Source organism: Rhinolophus ferrumequinum, chromosome 10 (genome assembly GCF_004115265.2).
Source record: "Rhinolophus ferrumequinum isolate MPI-CBG mRhiFer1 chromosome 10, mRhiFer1_v1.p, whole genome shotgun sequence".
Classification (NCBI taxonomy): domain Eukaryota; kingdom Metazoa; phylum Chordata; class Mammalia; order Chiroptera; family Rhinolophidae; genus Rhinolophus; species Rhinolophus ferrumequinum.
This window is the reverse complement of record NC_046293.1, coordinates 55781163-55802069: the sequence shown is the minus strand read 5'-3', so window position 1 is coordinate 55802069 and position 20907 is coordinate 55781163. Positions and strand designations below refer to the sequence as shown.

The 20907-nt window shown below is 44.2% G+C and overlaps 2 protein-coding genes across 8 annotated transcripts in view; one reads left to right on the top strand and one right to left on the bottom strand.

Annotated features, from left to right (window-relative positions):
• The window catches only part of BAZ2A (bromodomain adjacent to zinc finger domain 2A), a 32419-nt gene extending 26881 nt beyond the window's left edge, over positions 1-5538 (top strand). For 5 of the 6 annotated variants that reach the window (XM_033117291.1, XM_033117293.1, XM_033117295.1 and 2 more), the window contains 9 exons: positions 52-274; positions 393-548; positions 658-809; positions 1002-1291; positions 1383-1515; positions 1629-1775; positions 2177-2403; positions 2517-2660; positions 2741-5538. In XM_033117291.1, coding sequence (XP_032973182.1) covers positions 52-274; positions 393-548; positions 658-809; positions 1002-1291; positions 1383-1515; positions 1629-1775; positions 2177-2403; positions 2517-2660; positions 2741-2906 — 1638 coding nt within the window. In that variant the 3' untranslated portion in view covers positions 2907-5538. The remainder of the gene's footprint in view (positions 1-51; positions 275-392; positions 549-657; positions 810-1001; positions 1292-1382; positions 1516-1628; positions 1776-2176; positions 2404-2516; positions 2661-2740) is intronic. The other variant, XM_033117292.1, reaches the window with a different exon arrangement.
• A 2905-nt stretch (positions 5539-8443) lies between these two features.
• The window catches only part of RBMS2 (RNA binding motif single stranded interacting protein 2), a 40520-nt gene continuing 28056 nt past the window's right edge, over positions 8444-20907 (bottom strand). The window contains exons 7-15 of one of the 2 annotated variants that reach the window (XM_033117298.1): positions 18343-18422; positions 18100-18209; positions 17732-17778; positions 17491-17584; positions 12836-12913; positions 12385-12495; positions 11695-11775; positions 11216-11301; positions 8444-10976 (exon numbers count right to left, since the gene is read on the bottom strand). In XM_033117298.1, the coding sequence (XP_032973189.1) occupies positions 11221-11301; positions 11695-11775; positions 12385-12495; positions 12836-12913; positions 17491-17584; positions 17732-17778; positions 18100-18209; positions 18343-18422 (682 nt within the window). In that variant the 3' untranslated portion in view covers positions 8444-10976; positions 11216-11220. Of the gene's footprint in view, positions 11112-11215; positions 11302-11694; positions 11776-12384; positions 12496-12835; positions 12914-17490; positions 17585-17731; positions 17779-18099; positions 18210-18342; positions 18423-20907 lie in introns of both variants that reach the window. The other variant, XM_033117297.1, reaches the window with a different exon arrangement.

Below are 20907 nucleotides of genomic sequence, written 5' to 3'. Positions count from 1 at the left end.
GTCCTCTAAACATAAACCCCCTCGTCCCCTCATGTTTCATCTCCTGTGCAGGTGAATAGGCCCAATGCTGCCAACCCCTGTTCTCCAGTGCAGCTCTCTTCTACCCCCTTACCTGGGATGGCCCCTAAGAGGCGAACAGGAGACCCTGGTGAAACATCACAGACGCCCACAGGGCTGGCCCAGCCGAAACGGAGAGGGAGACCCCCCAGTAAGTTCTTCAAACAGATGGAGCAACGTTACCTAACCCAGCTGACAGCACAGCCTGTCCCTGCTGGTGAGTGACCTTGGGGTGGAACTGGGGTAAGAGTACAGGTAGGAGTGGCATCAGATGTGGGCCATGTGATTTATAGCTGGTTCCTACCCCACCCCACATACATAAACTCTGTTCACAGACATGTGCTCGGGCTGGTGGTGGATCCGAGATCCTGAGACATTGGACGCCACACTCAAAGCGCTGCACCCCCGAGGCATCCGCGAGAAGGCGCTTCACAAACACCTGAATAAGCACAGGGACTTCTTACAGGAAGTCTGCCTGCGGCCCTCAACAGGTAAGATAGATGCTTTGACCTGGCCTGAGCTGAGGAGCCCAGGGTGTGTACTGAGCGGCTGCTGTGGACGATGGCCTGATGGGCCTTTGCTTCTGCCTTGTGTTCTCAGACCCCATCTTTGAGCCCAGTCAGCTACCTGCTTTTCAAGAAGGAATTGTGAGCTGGTCCCCCAAAGAGAAGACATATGAGACAGACCTAGCTGTGCTTCAGTGGGTGGAAGATCTGGAACAGCGGGTTATCCTGTCTGATCTGCAGATCCGGGTACACTGGGGCTGGACGGTAGGGGGCTATTGAAAGGAGGGTGTTAATCTCTTTTACGCTGTTAAGAGAAACCTTGGATCCGAGATCCCTCCTTCACAAATGACCTCCCATGACCTTAATGAGTCATATTTTTTTCTGTTGCTTAATTTTCTTTCTTTACTATGAGGAGTGTCATTCCTCTGTCACCCGCAGGGCTGGACATGTCCTGGCCCAGACTCGGTTCGTGAAGACTTGGCCTACTGTGAGCACCTGCCCGACTCTCAGGAGGATATCACCTGGAGAGGTCGAGGCAGGGAAGGACTGGCCCCCCAGCGTATAACGACCAACCCTCTGGACCTGGCTGTGATGCGACTGGCCGCCCTGGAGCAGAATGTGGAGCGGCGGTACCTCCAGGAGCCCCTCTGGCCAGCCCATGAGGTTGTGCTGGAGAAGGCGCTGCTTAGCATGCCCAACAGTGCCCCCCAGTGCGCCGCCACGGAGATGTGAGTGAGCCCTCATGCTCGGTCTTGGAAGGAAGGGATAAGTTCAGTGGATCCTGCTCCTCATTCAAAGGTCACCACTTTCTCCCTCCAGATCCTATGAGATCACCCCTCGTATTCGGGTCTGGCGCCAGACGCTTGAGCGGTGCCGGAGTGCAGCCCAGGTGTGCTTGTGTCTGAGCCAGCTGGAGCGGTCCATTGCCTGGGAGAAGTCCGTCAACAAAGTGGTAAGGAAGAGACGGGACAGCCTGGGAGGCTGCGCAGCCAGCAGCCAGCCAGGGGGGTGGGCTCACTGGCGACAGGCTTGATGGCTTACCCTGCCTCCACAACCTTGGTCCAGACCTGTCTAGTCTGCCGGAAGGGTGACAACGATGAGTTTCTTCTGCTTTGTGATGGGTGTGACCGTGGCTGCCACATATACTGCCATCGGCCCAAGATGGAGGCTGTTCCAGAAGGAGATTGGTTCTGTGCTGTATGTTTGGCCCAGGTAAGGCTTCTGTTCTCTCATTCCACTTCTAAGCAGAAGTCAGATTTTCTTTCTCATTCCATTTACCACCCTTCCTACAAACACCGCTGCTTACCATGCCTTCAGTCTCTCCTTGGGAAGAGCTCTGGACTAGGTGCTAGCGAACCTAGGTTGCTGAGTTGTCCTTTGGACAAGTCACTTACATTCTGTAGCCTCACTTGGCTTTCCTCGCTAAAATGGGAGTGGGTATCCTTTCCCTTTATCTGTCTTACTGGGTTTTGTGAATAAATCCACATACTGACTTACGCGCGGAAGTACTTTGCAGCCTTCTCAATCACGCTTAGACGTTCAGGGATTGCAGGGAACTGAGGGCAAGCAGAGGACATCGCCAGGTGTTGCTGATCTCACCTGTTTCCTCTCAGCAGGTAGAGGGAGAATTCACTCAGAAGCCTGGTTTCCCCAAACGAGGCCAGAAGCGAAAAAGTAGTTACGAGCTGAACTTCCCAGAGGGTGATGGCCGCCGACGCCGGGTACTGTCGAGGGTCCGAGAAAGCCCAGCAGTGCCACGGTACTCAGAAGGAGGGCTCTCCCCCTCAAAGCGGCGCCGATTCTCCATGCGGAACCACCACAGTGACCTCACATTTTGCGAGTGAGTTGAGTGAATTCTGGGGACAACTGGCTCTTCCTTGATCAGAGCAGAAGGCTGGGCGGGATCAGTGTATGTTTCGTGAGATGCAGCTATTACTGTTCCTCTAATGGTAGGATTATCTTGATGGAGATGGAATCCCATGATGCAGCCTGGCCTTTTCTGGAGCCTGTGAACCCACGTTTGGTGAGTGGTTACCGGCGCATCATCAAAAACCCTATGGATTTTTCCACCATGCGGGAGCGGCTGCTGCGAGGAGGGTAAGTGGACAGCAGCTCCCCGGCTCCTCTGATGCCTCTAACTCCTGCCCCACTCACGCTCGGCCTTCGCCCCTGCCCAGGTACACCAGCTCAGAGGAGTTTGCGGCAGATGCCCTCCTGGTCTTTGACAACTGCCAGACCTTCAACGAGGATGACTCAGAAGTGGGCAAGGCTGGGCACATCATGCGCCGCTTCTTCGAGAGCCGCTGGGAGGAGTTTTATCAGGGAAAACAGGCCAATCTGTGAGGCAAGGGAGGTGGAGTCACCTGTGTCTCCGCCCGCCTTCCAAACAAAACCCTGCCATTCGCACCTGCTGATGCTGCCCTGGGTCCAGACTCAAGTCAGAGATACAGCCCTGATTTTTGACCCTACCCTTGGCAGCACCCTACATCCTCTTATCCCTGCACCCCTTTCTCCCTTTCCTCCTCTTGCTCCTCAGATAAGAGGAGCAGAGATGAGGTCCTTCTGGACTGAAAGCCAAAAAAGAAAGAAAAAACTTATTTTCCTTTCTGTTTTATTTCCTAATTGAAAATGAGCAGGAGGAAAGAAGTCCCTACTTCCTCCCCCAGCTTCTTCCCTGTACGTGCCCCAGCATTCTGGGGCTATTTAACAATAGCAATAGTTCTAGTGAATGTGTGAAACCGAGAAACACTCTGTACTGTGCGTGGACCCGCAGTGACGGCCAGTAAAGTGGACTTAACTCCCAAGTGTGTCGAGCCGGACACCGGGCCCTGAACATGCTGCTTCCATGTTCAGTCCCTCCCCTGCTTCTCTCTTTCTCTCAATTTTTCATCTTTCCTCCTCCCTGCTTTCAGATTTTCTGTCATCCAATAATGTAAAACTATTGTGTACGGGTTCCTTCATTATTTTCTCTTCCCCAAAATCTTTTATCCCTTCAAAGGAAAAAAAAAGTTCAGAGGTCCCTGTTTTTCTGTCTTCATCTTCTGCCAATAGCTGTCCCCTCTATAATGTTGGAAAGTCCTCACATGCTGAGTTTCTAGCCTTTTCTGAAACTCAGTAGCTGGGGAGAGGACAGGGAGGCCCCCTGGACCTGGGCCTTCCGGTCTCCTTCCCCCACCTCTTACCCCAACCTCCTCTTGGAAACTCCTCAGGGACAACTACTGCTGAGTTTGGGCAAACCCCAAGATGGAGGCCGGGTAGCAATCGACTGTCCTGAGAGAGAGACAGAGACAGAGACAGAGAGAGAGGGTGTGTGTGTGTGTGTATGTATGAGAGCGAGAGGATACTGTGATTGTGCCCCTGTGTTGTTTGATGGCATCCATTCAGTTTCCCCAAGTATCTTTTTTTCCTCAGCTTTCCCATTGTTTTAAACCATCACCTTTTTGTCTTTGGGAAACCACAGGAACAGTTTTTCTGGGTACAAGGCTGTGTCTCTCCTCTCTCTCCCCCAGTCACTTCTGTTCCAGCCTCTTAAACTGTGCAATCTTTCAGCAGGAACTCCCTCTCCTTTCAGTAGCTTTGAGTCTTAAGCTTTTGCAGGGAGAGGGATAGAACTGGATCTTTTCCTAATCCCATGAACTTCTGTGGGTTTAGTTGTGCTTTCCTTCCCTTGTCTACTTCATACCCCGGGACCCCTTCCCCAGCAGCAGAGACCCTGGAGCAGAGAGTAGGGAGGAGGGGTTCTGGGTCCACCACTGCCCTCCATGTGACTATGCCCAAGTTGAGCCCCAACATGTGAGAGGAAAGCTGCTAACTCCCAGCTATAGCCATGGGTCCCCGGCCCCCTGCTTTCCTGCTCAGCAGAGCCCCTCCCATCAGAGATTACGGGTACTTGCACTGGGGAGGTGGCTGCTGGCTGGCCCAAGCAGAGCTGACGCACCCAAGATACGGTCTGCTGGTGGGGGAGGGGTGCCAGGTGAGGTAGAGCATTCCTTGAACTTCTTGGCAGCACTGAATAGCCACTGAAGGGGGCAGTGTAGGTCCGGGGCAGCCCCTTTCTTATTTCTTTATGCCCCTTCTCCCCCATAGCCTATTTCTAAAGTCGCCTTTTCTGTCAGATAAACCTCAAAACTTTTAATTTTATTTGAGATTTTTTTTTTTGCTTTTAAATAAGGTGGATTGAAGAATATTTGAATTGACTTTATATTATGCATAAATATTTATATTTTATCTAAATAACTGCGCTGTAACAAACTTTGTGTTAGTCAGACATTTGGAACTGTTATAGTTGGGGGCTATTCTTTTCCCCATGGCAGTTTTCCCCTGGTATAAAACGTACTAGATTAATTTTATTGGCGGTGAGGTGGACGGGGGAGTGAAATCTCAATTATTCCTACTTTGTATTCCTCTTCCAGCTCCATCCCTTTCCCTAGGGACCAGGCACTCTTAAGGTGGGGTGGAGCCCTAGCCTCAGTTGGAAGAAGTGGGGGCCGAAGGCAGGGGTGGGGTAGGCATGATCAAAGGGGCCATTTCTCACTTTTCTTTCCTCATTTTCACTGCCCCTTGAGCTAGGTGGATTTTCTCTTCTTGACAAAGAGTATTTGGTAGGGAAGGCAGGTTAAAAAATGAAAAACAAACCACCCCTGCCCCTGTGTTTCCCCTCCCCCATCAGTCTGGTAACAGGAAGAAACCACCACACCATCGACACCAACAAGTTTTCATGTTCCTTTTACAACAAAAGGGACTTGACTTTTTATATAACCAAATGTGGTGTTTTAGTGACTTTTTGATAATGTACAGTTTTTTGTGAATTTAAATTTATTTCTTTCTATATTTTTAGGACCAATCTCATTTTTAATAAGGTTTAAAAAAGGAAAAAAAAGTCTAGAGAAAACTCCTGTTTTTGCCATGTGATGTTCCACAAGTGCAGCTGTAGAAAAGTGCTTGTCAGTTGAATAAAAACCACATTTGATAGAGATTTAATAGACTCTTGTGTATTTATCTTCCCTTCAACATAGGTTCTCACACTTGCCTGAGGGGAAGACTGGGTTTTAGGGTGAGTATTGGTGGTTTGGTGTAGGAGATAGCAGGCTGGAGGAATATGCCCTTAATCTTCCAAGGTCGATCCTTAAACCTCCAAACTTGGCGTTTCTTGTGCAAGAGGCATCAAGAGCAGAATTTCTGCTCGTGTAGTTGGTCTTGGTGCCCCTGGATGAGGTGCTGGAACAAAGTGGGATTCATGGTGCCCAGTTCCCGCCTTGTGAGGCATGGCTTTGGCTTCCTAAGCTGCCACCTGTTTTCCCATAGTCGCAAATCTGGGCCCCTCACCAAATTCCCAGCTTCCACCCATGGATAAGACACCAGGAGGTAAAGGTTTGTGTTTTATTTCAAAACAAAAGTTGAAATAAGACAAAATTAAGCTCTACCAAATTGTAGTGAAGAAACAATACCAACGGGTCAGAAAAGAAGCCAGAAGGATGGCACTGGCATAGACATGGGAAGAGTATAAAACTAGAAGCTTCTGGATAAAGAAAAAATGTACAAAATGTGTTGGAGTATAAACTTTTTTCCTCCAAGGTGGTAAGTGCATGAGACCATTCACCACCCAAGAAGTAACGTGTTCGGGGACAGGGACACCAGTAATGGGCTGAGGACTTTCTTTACTCGGGCTGGGAAATCTTACCAGCCTCCAGGTTGGACATTTTGTTTTAATGAACCCTCTAACTGGAATAAGATGGAGAAGGAACATCTGCTTTTCCAGCCCCATAAAAATCACAAACGCCCTCTTTACTGTGTACTCACCTTCTCAACTATAGGGTAGCCGCCGGCCAACTCATCCTCTTAAGTACTGAGCTCTGCTCCAACGTTGGTGTCCCTGAGGGGGGCTCCCAAGAATTAATGTCCTAGGCCCTCAGTACAAGGCCTGTCCCCCGGGCCTACCATAGCAAGACCTAACTGAAGCGTTCACACTATTCTAGGGTGATTTATGAGCTCAAAATCCCAAAGAAGGCATTCCAGGAACAGAAATAACCAAGAGTTTTTGTACTTGATGAACGCTTTTTGGCCCCCAGCTTCCTGATCCTCGGGAAGGGAAGGGCAGATTAAAGGAAAGCTGTAAACCAGGTGCTTGTGCCCTTGTTGAACTGTGCAATTGTGAGGTAGATCTGGAACACGGACAAGGAAGGGCTGGGATATGCTTGGAGAAGGAAGGTTTATTCAAAACCAGACATGCCAGGGAGAAAGCCGTGGTAACAGGTGAGAGGACACGGCTTTCTCATCACTAGTCATGTGGGGACCACCGCTAGAAAAGTGCAGCCAATTTCAGCCAAGATCAGAAGGGTCATAGAGCTCATAGGCCACTTCCTCCTCCTAGGAAAGGAAGGTGTGAAAGCTGAGTGAGTCAGAGGGATCTGCTAAGGCGTGGCAGGACCGAAAATGCCCATCAGCACAGAAATGGAGTAGTTGGTTTAAGAGGGAATCGGGCAGAATCACTGACAAGGCACGAGATTTAAGACCCAGCCCTTACGGGCTGGCTTTCCTAACACCCACCCTCTCCTCTGAGGTTAGTCTAGCAGAGCCTGGGGACAAGTTTCGACCTGATCCAGTAAGTTTTATCCCTTGGTTAAGGTCCAAGTGGCCCTTCCTGAGTGCAGTGCTGCTGCTCTCCCAGGAGGTGGAGCACAGGCCCCAGAGCAACAATGATTCTCTCCAGGATCCCGGTGACATTCCATTCCAACACCTGCTGCAAAGTACCAACCTCCATGTGGGCCCCCAAAGGCTGACACTGAAGCAGTGAGCTTTGCAGGCACCAAGGGGTGAATGGGCTCACAGATCAGTCAGGAAAGGAAGAGGAATGAAAGCCCGGGATGGTCGGAGCAGCAGCAGCAGGTCTAGTTTTCACCCTCAGCGAATGTCTCCCTACCACCCCTGTCTATGACTTACAAGGATTATTGGAGCCACCAGGCCAAGTCTGGACAGTTCTTCAAATTCTTTGGTTAAAAAAGAACATCTCTCCCCACCACCATTCCCACATGTTCCATAATCTCCACCCACACCCTCCAAGAAGTCGAATCAGCCTAGGTAGGGTCTGTATCATCTCAGCACGAGAGGAACAGTCATAACACAGGCGTGAGATGGGACAGGCAGGCGCCGAGCCTAGTAAAGGACTATATCCTTTGAGGAAGGGACTCAGATATGTTCTACCTGACTGAAAACAAAAACAAAGTACTAAAATAAGAATGTTATGAGCGGGCGGCCGGTTTGCTCAGTGGTTAGAGCGCAGTGCTCACAACACCAAGGTCGCCAGTTCGATTCCCACATGGGCCAGTGAGCTGCGCCCTCCACAACTGGATTGAAAACGACTTGACATGGAGCTGATGGGTCCTGGAAAAACACACTGTTCCCCCATATTCCCCAATAAAAAATTTTAAAAAAATGTTTTGAGCATCTGTAATGAATGGGGATGAGATGTGAAGTGTAGAGAAAGTATGATCTGGGCTCCGCGAAGACAATTCAGAAAACACCAGGCATAACTGTTTACAGAGCCCAGCCCTAGGCTGTGAGCTTGAAGGCTCCCCTACAATTCCCACCCACACTGGCACCGCTAGGCTATTTCATGAGAGAAAAAGTATCCCTCATTCCTTCTCTTTTCCTCTATCCAATCACTCACCCATGTTTGAACTAACTTAGAATGAACTAAGACCTAGGGAAAAAATAACATGAGTGTAACCAAAAACATCAAAAAGAAATTCCGCAGTGCCACTACCACTACAAAAATAACTTCGGGCTCCCCATCACTTCCCATGCCCAAGCACACTTGCCCAAACCAGAAACACTCATTAACAGAATTCATTGAGTAGACGCACGTGAAGGGAACACACAAGTAATTTCAGGATTTAAAACAAAGACACAAACATGTAAGCATTTTTTTTAAATACAGAGGAGGAAATCGGGAGTTCTAGGAGGCAAGGGAAGGGCAGAAATGACATCAACAACAGTTTCCATGTGTGAAAGGTCCCCACTGCACTAACCCTCACACAGTAAGGCGCCCCCAAGCGACTCAAATGAACAGGATTCTAGATTTGTTTTCTCTTTTTCTTCAAGGCCACTGGCAAGAAATCTGCAGTATACTTTCCTTGACTAAGGGATGGAGGCTCGTTTGCTACCTGCCCAGCCAAACCCTTCTAGAAGCTTATTGGGGCTGTTTTATATTAGTTGACCCCTTCCTGAGGTTGGGAGCACCGATGAGAAAAGTAAAAGTGGCAATTTTGTCCTTTATATTTTATATCCTACCCATTGCCCCCACTTACTCACCCCCAGGATGCACAAAAGGACAGTCTAAGGGTAGAAAGCTTTGGGACTCACTTCTGGGCGGGGAGGGAAGGGAGGGTAAGCTGCACCCAGGCTCTATGTATAACTGATACTACAGCTTCTTTTCCCAGTATCTTCTTCTTCTCCTGACAACCAGCCCAATGAACACCTGTTTCTCCATTCTCTGTCATTTGGCCTACAGCCTGATTGTCTGGTGGAAAGACACCTGACCTTGAAGTGAAAGGAAGCAGAGTTCTCCTTTCATCGTAAGGGAGTGGCTGGGAGAAGACACGTGCAGGTTCTTACCACCTCCTAGAAGGTGGGAAAGGCTTTCTCTTCTCTGTCTCCATGTGCACAGAGTGAGGTCTTGCAGAAGGAGATGGAGTCAAAGAGCAACTAATAGACTTTTTTAAAGGACTCCTGACCTTGTAAATAATGAGATGGGATTTATTGCCCTTTCTTAGCCTAGCTCCCTGTCTTTCCACGAGAAGAAAAATGATTCATGATGTCTGGTTTCCTGTAACAGGGGCCCAAACACACCAAGACGGACAGATTGCTTTGGACAGTTCCAGAAAGCTCTGTCCTTCCCCACCCTGCACAGCACACACGGAACGGGCCCCACTTTGATCTGTGTGCATGTGGCATGTACACAACAGCACAAGCCTTTTCAGGGTACGTGGAGGTGTCAAAGGTCAAAGCCTGGGAAACTTAAAGGACCCCAGTTCTGTCACTTTCAACTAGTCCCATGAGTGTCAAAGGCAGCGTGTGTCCAGGGTTGGATTTACCAAATCCTCTGGTCCAGGAGGCAGGGACACGACTGTCTCCGACAAGCTTCCTCAGCCTTGGCACTACTGGCATTGCGAGCCAGATGGTTCTTTGTTGGGAGTGCTGGGGCTTCCTGTGCACCGGAGGATGTTTAGCAGCTTCCCTGGTCTCTAGCCACTAGATGCCAGTAGCAACAGCCTCCATCCTCAGGCATGACAATCAAAAATGTCTCCAGAGATTGCCAAATGGCCTCCTGAGGACAAAGCCACCTCCTTGAGAACCACTGGCCTAGAGGTGAAGCCACTGATCTTGCACAGTGGGGACTCAGCAAGGCCACAACTGCAAAGGCTCTGAGCACAGTGAGGGTACAATGGGGAGCAAAAGCGTCCTGAGACCAGAACAGTAAAGAAGATCCTCCAGGAAGCAGGAAAGCAGGTGTTCCTGAAAAGCTGTAGCTGGAGAAAACACTTCCTCAGAGGTTGGCCTTGGCAGTGAGAAGAATTACTCAGAAGTCAGTGAGTCCACCCTTCTGGAACTCGCCAGGGAAGACCTAGTCTTCATCTCAATTTGGCTCAAGAATGACTTCCAAGGGCTGTGGGCTGGTCTCCTTCATGAGCCTCGGTCACATCTCTGCTTCCTGAAGGCAAAGTCTAGGTTCTTCTCCCAAGATGTAGCAAGACAGCGAGAGGAAAAGCCAGCTCCTCTGCCTGCTTAGCGTATTACCTTGTTCCTTGCCAAGCCCCCAAAAATTCCATATGAAATTTCATTCAAAAGAAAAATTCACAGAATTAAAAACTGTAAAAAAAAGATCTAAATAGGCAAGCTCTGCTGAATGGAAAAGAGTAAAAGAACAATCTAGATGAGAGGAAGAAGTCATAAAATGTGTGAAGAAGAGACAGGATGTGTGAGCTAAGAGCTTTATAAAACAAAAATTTTAAAGTCTGCACATTTTCTCACACACATACCAAAATGTCTGTAATTAAATTCAGTAAGAAGGGCCCACAGTAGGACTCCTTCAATGTTCTAGCACATCTTTCTTTTTCTTTTTTTAAGAGAAGAAATAATAAAAATTTTAAAAGCCTCCCCAAATAAGTCCAACACATCAAAAAGTGTTTTTCATAAAGATGAGAAGACGCTCCAGGCACCATGTGTCTTTGGGGTAGGGAAAGAATATATTGCAGTTAAAAACAAAACATAAAACTTTCTTTGCAAAAGAAAGAAAAGTTTTTTTGATCACCTTGAATGTAGCATACACAAAAAGTGACAGTTCCCCCAGGCTCCATCAGGAATGGAGGAGTAGAAGAGGGCAGGAGTGCAGAGATTTCTTTTTCAGGCCCAGGCCTGTGAAAAACGATGGCCAAGTGTTAGTGCTTAGCAGGGCCCACACGTGGTGTGTATTCCTCATTAGCCCTCTGGAGTCTGGGAGCATCAGCGTCTCCAATTCATTGGTATTCAACAAAGATGGGGAAGGAAACCCTAAAGGAGGAATAAGCCAGAGACGGTAGGGAGGGGGATGGTAAATGTGCGACTCTGACGTCAGGCTGCGCAGCACACCCAGCCCCTCAGCATGTGATTCTTACCACTGTTACTTGTTGAACTGGAAAGAATAGAGCCCATGGTCTGAGGGAGCGTCCACCGTCACTTGATTTTGCTGGCCGCTGCTCTCCTGTCCACAGCCAAGGCAGGGGCGTCACCCCATGCATGTACACCTCACCTCCCACTACAGGGGCCGCGTGAACCCCCCGGGGCTGAGTGCTCTCCCCCACCTACCCGCTGCCATACACCTGTGTGAGTACGCCCCAACATTTACAGCTGCCTGTCCTCTGCCCAAGAAAGTCAGCAGCCTGGTAGTAACTACTGTCCGGCCAAACGTCAGGAAGGGCCTTCTTCAAGGACACAATCTAAGCCTTGCCTTCCTTCCTGCATTCTTCACACACCTGCCAGCTATTTGCGAGCACAGAATCAGCATCGTTGTGAGAGGAAGGTCTTGATGGGGGGGAGAGAATTTGCCTCTGTTCATTTCCTGTCCTGAATCCAAAGAGACCTGTAAAACTCTTACCTCAACTGAAACACTGGAAGAAGGCACAGGGGGGTACTGGGAGACGTAAGCTCCTTGCATGGCTGCAGCTGTTGGCATGTACTAGAATGAAAAACATCAGTAAGCTTAGAGCGGTGACTTTTGGCTACATTTAAAGCACCTGGGGAGTTTTAGAAACTACTGATGTCTGTGCTCCCTCCCCAGAGAGTCTAACTTAATTGTGCTTTTTAAGAGCACTTCAGGTAGTTCTAAAGTACACTGGCTTACAGAGACTTCTCCCTACATGACTTCCGTTCCTCCTCTTTCCTGTCTTCTGCTTTTCCTCAATGCACTGCTTTTAAGCCCTCCTGTGCAAATCAGAATGCAGCAGACCTACAAGACAGCTAAGGAGCTTCATCCATTCTTCTTCTTAATGTTTTGATAAAGAGTTCTAAGAAATGTGAATGAACTCCTAGATAAACTAGTTAGGTAGCTAGAAACATTATCTGTTTAGTTTCCCAAGTAGGAATCAGTTAAAAGAAGTGGCTGGGGAGCAGAATGGCTGTATTCCCGGCTCAAGGATTATCAGCTTTTGAGTTTAGCCCCCATTCTGAGTACGCCCTCAATGATGCTGAAGTGATTTCATTACCACTCAGAAGTATTTAACCTGAAGAGCACTGCATAGGTATTTCTTGCTCAGTAGGAGTTATAATCAGAAACATCCTGCTTTACCGTGCCCGTGGTGCTGAGGGACAGGTGGCCCAATTGCTGGGTAAGAGGTCCCATCATGGAGGCAGGCTGGAGAGAAATGGGGTGATCCATGCCTGGTGTCAGAACTGAACCCTAGAGGCAGCAACAAAGGACAGGGTTAGGTGGCAGCATCCTGTGAGGCTGCCTGCAGCAGTGATTCATGGCTACCAGGACCATTGAAGACAGACATTTTAAAATCCTGAGAAATGATAGGTGGGCAGCAACCCAGTTATGCAACAGGAATGGGTACTCTGCCCCTCAGTCTAGAGAGATCCCCGTCTAAGAATAACAAACTCACAGAATCTAAGGTCATACACCTGGGTTGCACAAGGCCTGAGCCAGAACTCATACCCACATCGCCTGTCATCAAATCCCACTGTTTCTCATTACATCAAATTGCCTCTTTGGCTTTTGCCCACATCTGAACACTCACTGAAGGCTGCATGAGGTATGACTGGTGGTGCATCCAAGACGGGTTAGGTACTTGTAGAGGAGATGTCTGAGTTACTCTCTAATGCAAGCAAAAATAAACAAAAATGTTAATTGCCCAGAAACTATTGTTTCATCCAGTGATCTGATAATATTCAGCAAAACCCTCCAAAAGTTGGAGTGCCCCCTCAGAAAATAGAAACATGAAGAATAAACTGTTTAAAAAATATCAGGGTGGCTGGTTAGAGCGTGGTGCTAATAACACCAAGGTTGCCAGTTCGATCCCTGCATGGGCCACTGTGAGCTGCGCCCTCCTTAAAAAAAAAAATATATATATATATATATATAGATAGATAGATAGATAGATAGATAGATAGATATAGATATAGATGTAGATATATACATATATAGATAGAGATAGATAGATATTTATATCTGTATCTATCTATATCTATACCATCTATATATCTATAGATATATACTTTTTAGCAACTCTTACACCTCAAGAAATAACCCAATTTAAAAGTGGGCAAAGGATTTGAATAGATATTTGTGTAAGAAGATATACAAATGGCCAATAAGCACATGAAAAAGGCTCAAAATCAGTAGCCACTAGGGAAATATAAATCAAAAACACAATGAGATACCACTTCACATCCAGTAGGATGGCCATAATTAAAAGGACAGAATAACAGCTGTTACACACTGCGAATGGGAATGTAAAACGGTTCAACAGTTTTGGAAAACAGTTTGGCTGTTCCTCAAAAAAATTACAGTTACTGCGTAACCCAGCAATTCCAGTCCTAGGTATATACCCAAGAGAAATGAAAACATATGTCCACACAAAAATTGTACACAAATGGCAAGATTATTCATAATAGCCAAAGGTGGAAACAACTCAAATGGCCATCAACTGAATAACAAATGAATAACAAAATTTGTGGTATATCCACACAATGGAATATGATTCAGTCATAAAAAGGAAGTACTGATACATGTTATAACATGGATAAATCTTTAAAGCATGATAACTGAAAGAAGCCAGACACAAGACATACATTGTACACTTTCATTTATATGAAATGTCTAGAATAGGCAAATCTATAGACATAAAAAGTATATTAGTGGTCGCCAGGCGCTTGGGGTAAGGAAGGATGGGGAATGACTTCTAATGGCTGTAGAGTTTCTTTCTGAGGTGATGAAAATGTTCTGGAATTAGATAATAGTGATAGTTGTATAGTTTTGTAAATACACTAAAAACTACTAACTTGTACGCTTTAAGAAGGTGAATTTCATGGTATGTGAATTGTATCTCATTTTCATTTGTAAAATGAAAAAAATTAGCAATGAGAAGCTAGAAATGCATCACAATAAACAAGTAGGGTTTATTCCATAAATATAAGGATTGTTCAAGATCAGAAACTCTATACACGAGTCAAAATTGAAGGAAAAAGCCATAGTATAACATTAGATGCTGAAAAGACATTTGATAAAATTCAGCAGCCATTTATTTTTTAAAAAATCACGAAGTAAAATAGGAACTAAAAAGAAACAATTTACATATATTAAATGCTATAACCAAAAACTTGCCACATTAACCTAGTAACCTATTTTATAGTAAGGCCAAATAAATATAATTAAATAAGAATACAATTGCCATAAAATTGGAAAGGAAGAGAAACTATTATTTGCACTGATAATATTGTATACCTAGAAAACCTAAGAGACTCAAGTAAAAAAAAAAAAGTAAATAATAAGAGGATTTGGTAAGTCAGCTGCACACTAAATAGATAAACATAAATCAGTAGCTTTTTTTCAATGTATCAACGAGTGTATCTAGAAATGTTTATAAAAATTATAGAACACTTAGGAATATACAGAGGGTGCCAAAAAATGTATACACATTTTAAGAAAGGAAAAAAGTGTATTAAAATTGTAACACTCACTATATACCAATAACAAAAGATGAATACAAGTCATGTGTATACATTTTTTTGGCATCCCCGGTATTCAACAAGAAAAGCATAAGAACCTACATAAACAAAACTAAAATCTCGTGTTTCCCCGAAAATAAGACCTAGCTCTAATGCGTCTTTTGGAGCAAAAAATTAATATAAGACCCGGTATTATATTATATTACTTATATCATGTTATATTATATTATATTATATTATATTATATAAGACCTGGTCTTATATTATAGTAAAATAAGACCAGGGCTTATATTAATTTTTGCTCCAAAAGACACATTAGAGCTGATTGTCCGGCTAGGTCTTATTTTCGTGGGAACACAGTTTTATTGAAGGACATAAAAGAAGATTTTAAAACATGGAAAGAAATACCATATCTTAGGTGAAAAGGTTAGTACTTTTAAAAATGTCAATTCTCTTAAACTAGTATATAGCTTTAATGTAATTCCAATTAAAATCCTCACAGATTTTTAAAAATTATATAAAATCACCATCAACTTTATAGAAGAATATATGCCAAAAAATAGCAAAGAAAAGGATGAAAAAGAAAGAGGGTTTTGTCTTATCAAATATTAGAACACATTATGAAAGCAACTGTAGTCAAATCAATATATTATTGGAATAGGAACAGAAACAATGATCATAGGGAGAGAATGAATACAAAAAAAAAATTCCAGTATTTATTATATGACAAAGGTGGCATTTCAATTCAGTGGGAAAAGAATGGATTACTTAATAATTTAGTGCTAGGGCAACTGGTTAACATTTTGAAAGAAAATACATGGGCGGCCGGATTGCTCAGTGGTTAGAGCACAGTGTTCATAGTAACACCAAGGTCGCCGGTTCAATTCCCACAGGGACCAGTGAGCTGCACCCTCCACAACTAGATTGAAAATAACGATTTGACATTGTGCTGATGGGTCCTGGAAAAACACACTGTTCCCCAATATTCCCCAATAAAATAAAAAATAAAAAAAAGAAAATACAATAGTACCCCTGTTTTCTACCATATACAAAAATAAATTCCTGATGATTACACATTTACATGTAAAAAAATGAAATAAATCTTGGAGACGACGTGTACAACATAAGGGGAAAACCTTTTGAATTAAGGCAAGAAATTAAAAATCCATACATGAAAAAGCAGATGTATTTAACTATATACAAATTTTTAATTTTTGTATGACAAAAAATGATGATTCCCAAAGTAGGGTCCTTTGACTAGCAGCAGTAGCAGCAGCAGCATCTGGGCAATTGTGAAAAATACAAATTCTTGCTTCCCACCCTAGACTTACTGAATCAGAAGGTCTTGGTGTGCTGCCCAGTAACCTAGGTTTAATAAGCTCTCCAAGTGATTCTGATGTACAGCTAAAGTCTGAGGGCCACAGAGTCAATGGACAAAAATTAAATCTGGAAAAAAATATTTGTAGCAAAGATAACATTCAGAGGATTAACACTTCTAACATAGAAATATTTTTTTGTAAGTTGATGGGAAAAGAACAAATAACCAAACAGAAAAATGGGCCAAGCATACAAAGAGCAATCAGAGAATACCAAATCAAAATATACAAACATTAAAAAATGCTTAAATTTACCCCGCAGTCAGGGAAGTGCAAATTAAAGTCATAATGTACTTTACAACCATTTAATAGGACAAATGTAAAAAGAGCAGCATCACCTATGGCTGGAGGGAAATGGGTGTTCTCAGGCTGGACACCTCCTTTGTGAAAAGCAATCTGGTAACATCTATAAAACTGAAAGTCTCAAATATATGGTGATGGAAGGAGAACTGACTCTGGGTGGTGATCACACAATGGGATTTATAGATGATGTAATACAGAATTGTAACCTGAAATCTATGTAACTGTACTAACAGTTGTCACCCCAGTAAACTTTAAAAAAAAAAACACCTGAAAGTCCACAAATTATTCAACGTAGCCAGCCCACTCCTCGGACTCCAGCTCCCAGAAATAAAAGCACTCACATATAAGGAAAGAATCACCAGGGCGTTTACTAGAACATTATTTGTACGAGAAAAACACTGAAATCCAAGTGAATGCCCTTCATTGGGGTACAGCTGAAGAATTCTGGTGTATTTGCTGCATGAAATATAATGTAACTATTAAAATAAGGAAATAATTAAACAGAGGATCTCAACATTAAGCTGTATAAGAATCCCCTGAAGGTCATTAAAACTCAGATTGTTGGGACCCATCAACAAGGTGTCTCATTCCGTAGATCTGCGATGGAGTCCAAGAATTTGTGTTTCTAAAAGTTCCCAGGTGATGCTGATAAACTGCTGGCCCAAGGACGGCACTTTGAGAATCACTGGTTTAAAATACTATTAAATGAGACGAGGAAAGTATGAAAATACATTTAATATGGTCAAATTTTTGTAAAATTAACAATGACTTCCAAAAACCCTATTCGTATGGGTATATGCACATGAAGAAAAATGCGGAAAAATACTATGCAATTAACATGGATTTACTTGTGGGGGTGATGAACAGAGAATAAGAGGATGTTACCACAACAGTCTATACATATGTAATGTGATCACATGTTATGCTTTTATATAAAATTATTTGTGTGTAACATGTATAAAGGAAAAACAAAAAAACAAGTACTTTCCAACCTTATATTCCTTCACCCAGAACATAATGACACCCTTTCTCGGGCATGAACATACCTGATATGAAGACACAGGAGATGGAAGATATGGGGAGAGTGCAGACTGAGCGAGCATCCTGTTGGGAGTGATGTTATAAGGAGCTGGGTAAAACCTGTAGGAAGGAACCTCGTCAGTGAGGAGTCACATAGACATAGCCACTTGCCGCTAAGTGCTGTTTAAAAATCAAGATGAAACATCCAAGTGCCTGGACACAGGCTGTTGTCATTTTCAAGTGACCTGATTATATCAACACCCTTACCCATTCTGAAGAGCTGTGGCTGGGTCATAGGTCAAGGCCATACCACCCTATAAAGAAAGAACACAGTGTACATATTGTGAGCCCTTGGGTGAGAAGAGGAACAAGCCCAGAAATGTCAAGGCTGAGGATGTATTTGGTTCAACTGATTAAAGTGAAGTCTAGACAAGCTGTTCCAGAGATTTTCTGGTTCTTCACACTGCAAAACCCCACTCAAGACCCACACTGAACAGCATGTTAAGTAGCCAGTATCTCTCAGTTATAAACTATAGCTCTCAAGCTTGCCACCTAAGCTCACAGAAATCAGGCCATGGTCGTTTCCATTCCATTTAATATCCTCAGTACTCCTGTTTCCTTAGAGGTCCTCTTACCATGTCTCCATTCCTTGGCCAAGCCCGTCCATTTTGCACAAATTTTCCTTGGTTCTGTCGCTTCTTTGGACCACCATCAGCAAATTTGCAAAGCAATGGATCAGATGGGGCTGCCAAGAGAGAAAGCAGACGGGCAGCTGAGTCCCACCTCACTTAGCCCGCTCACACTCATGCAAAACTCCTCCAGAACCTTCACTGGCAGTAACAGCCTGTGGCCCTCAGCCTGGTTCCCAGATGCCTCACCTGGTACTCCAGGGGGTGTCTTAATATATTTTCCATTAAAGTGGGTGATGATGGCTTCACACTTCTCTGTGGACTCCATCCTAAGGAGCACAAGAGGGGTTAGGCTCTAGCTTCTCCAGGATCTGTGCTCTCCCTACATTCAAAAAGAAAGCTCTAATTTCCCAGCCCCACAAATGCTCTAAAAGTTGTGTCTATAGAAACAGAGTTTCCTCCACACAAATTCAAGGTCTCCTGAAGTGGCAAACCCAGCTTCTAATGAAGGTTTTCTCAGCTGGCTCCGGTAGGGCTCCTGAAAGGAACAATGGAGGCCTTTGAGCTATGAACATGTATTCCAAAGGAGATACTGATAGATGGGCCTAGTATTGTGTCTGGTTCATAACTAAGAATACAATTAATAGAGGCTGTTATCATTACTTTTATTACAAAATTCCTAATGGACATTGTTCCTCTAATTTGACAAAACTACACAAGCTAAGAATTTGCCAATATTTGGTTTTTTGGTTATTAATCAAGGTCTCATTAACTACTGATAACATCATTAAGATTTCATGAGTCTGTAGGAGGAAACAATAATAAGAGAGGGTTTTATGGTCCATAGTGATAGAAAAAACAATGTTGCTAACTACTGAGTTAAAGTACCTTGTGAGCGAAAGAGGGCTGAATAAGGAATCATAAAATTTCGACTCCAGAGCCTGTTCACCATCCAAAAGCTCTGAGTCAGGACATGCACAAAAACCCTTTGGACCCATTCCTCATTTCTGCTTTAGAGAAATTATACATCTACCCTACTACATAGGATTGTATAAATCAAATGAAATAATCTATATAAATGTGTTCTAAAAATTGTAAGGGTCTAGGGCCGGCCCGATGGCTCAGGCGGTTAGAGCTCCATGCTCCTAACTCCGAAGGCTGCGGGTTCGATTCCCACATGGGCCAGTAGGCTCTCAACCACAAGGTTGCCAGTTCAATTCCTCGATGGTGGGCTCCGCGCCCTGCAGCTAAGATTGAACACGGCACCTTGAGCTGAGCTGCCTCCCGGATGGCTCAGTTGGTTGGAGCACGGGCTCTCAACCACAAAGGTTGCCAGTTCAATTCCTCGATTCCCTCAAGGGATGGTGGGCTCCGCCCCCTGCAACTAAGATTGAACACGGCACCTTGAGCTGAGCTGCCACTGAGCTCCCGGATGGCTCAGTTGGTTGGAGTGCATCCTCTGAACCACAAGGTTGCCGGTTCGACTCCCGCAAGGGATGGTGGGCTGTGCCCCCTGCAACTAGCAACGGCAACTGGACCTGGAGCTGAGCTGCGCCCTCCACAACTAAGACTGAAAGGACAACAACTTGACTTGGAAAACAGGCCTGGAAGTACACACTGTTCCCCAATAAAGTCCTGTTCCCCTTCCCCAATAAAATCTTAAAAAAAAAAAATTGTAAGGGTCTACATCATAGAAGGTACAGTATCTTCCCCTCTTTCCATATTCAAAGCAAGTCTCAGTATAGTTTCTATGCCAATAACCACTAAAAATATAAGCCACTCCTGTGAAGGCGTTCACCAAAAAAAAAAAAAACTCAAATGGAACCTTTTAGAGAAAACCACACGTGAGGTATCCTAGAACAGAAGTCTTTAGTTGGGTTACTCCTATTCCTTAATCTTTCAAAAGACATGCAGAGTTTTAAGAGACTTGCTTTCAGAACCACAACTTCTTCATAAACTCTTTCCTAAAAATGATCGACCTGAGGGATCGCTCACAATCACTAATGATCAAGGCTAAGACCCCTCTGACAACCACTCCTCAATTTGCTTCACGCTCTTCCCAAACTCAACACGAGGCAGTGATGACTGAGTTACAAATGCTGCCAATTCTTCCTCCCGACAGAAGTTGGAGGACTCACAAGTTGTCAACTGACACATAAAAACACTCAGTTTTGAAGAAAGATCATCCTGGTTCTTGGCATATGATCCAGACGGAATTCAAAGAATTCCTATTTTAACAAAACTCTTTCCATTCCCATTTACTTATTTATGTGAACAAGGTTTCTCCACATGAAAACAAAAACAGGAACAGAACTGATATTAAACCCTGTCTTGTTACAGCAATACACGATATTCACTGATGGCTACATAACCTAATTAGAAAAATCTAAATAAAATAAAACTTTTCCATGTCATAGGAGAAGCATTTTCAATAAAATTTACTTTAATAAAATAATTTTGTACCAACATTTTAATATATTTATGTTGTTTGGGGCAACTGTGAACTAATAATTATAAAGAGAATTTTCATGGCCACTGGAAAAAAATTTAATTTACATACACATTTTTATTGCAGAGAAGTATGACAGAATCATCCATAAAAAGACTTTCAACTATAAAAATATTTTACACTAGAATATAATTCTGTAGGAAAATGGAATGGAAATACAAGATCAGGAAGGAAAAAAGGAACACGGTAAAAAGATGTAAGAGTTATGACTACTAAAAAAAGAAATGCCTTATGTATTTTCAAAATGGATGATTTTGTTAATCAAATTGCTATGACATTTAGATTTTTTTTACAGATTTTAAAAA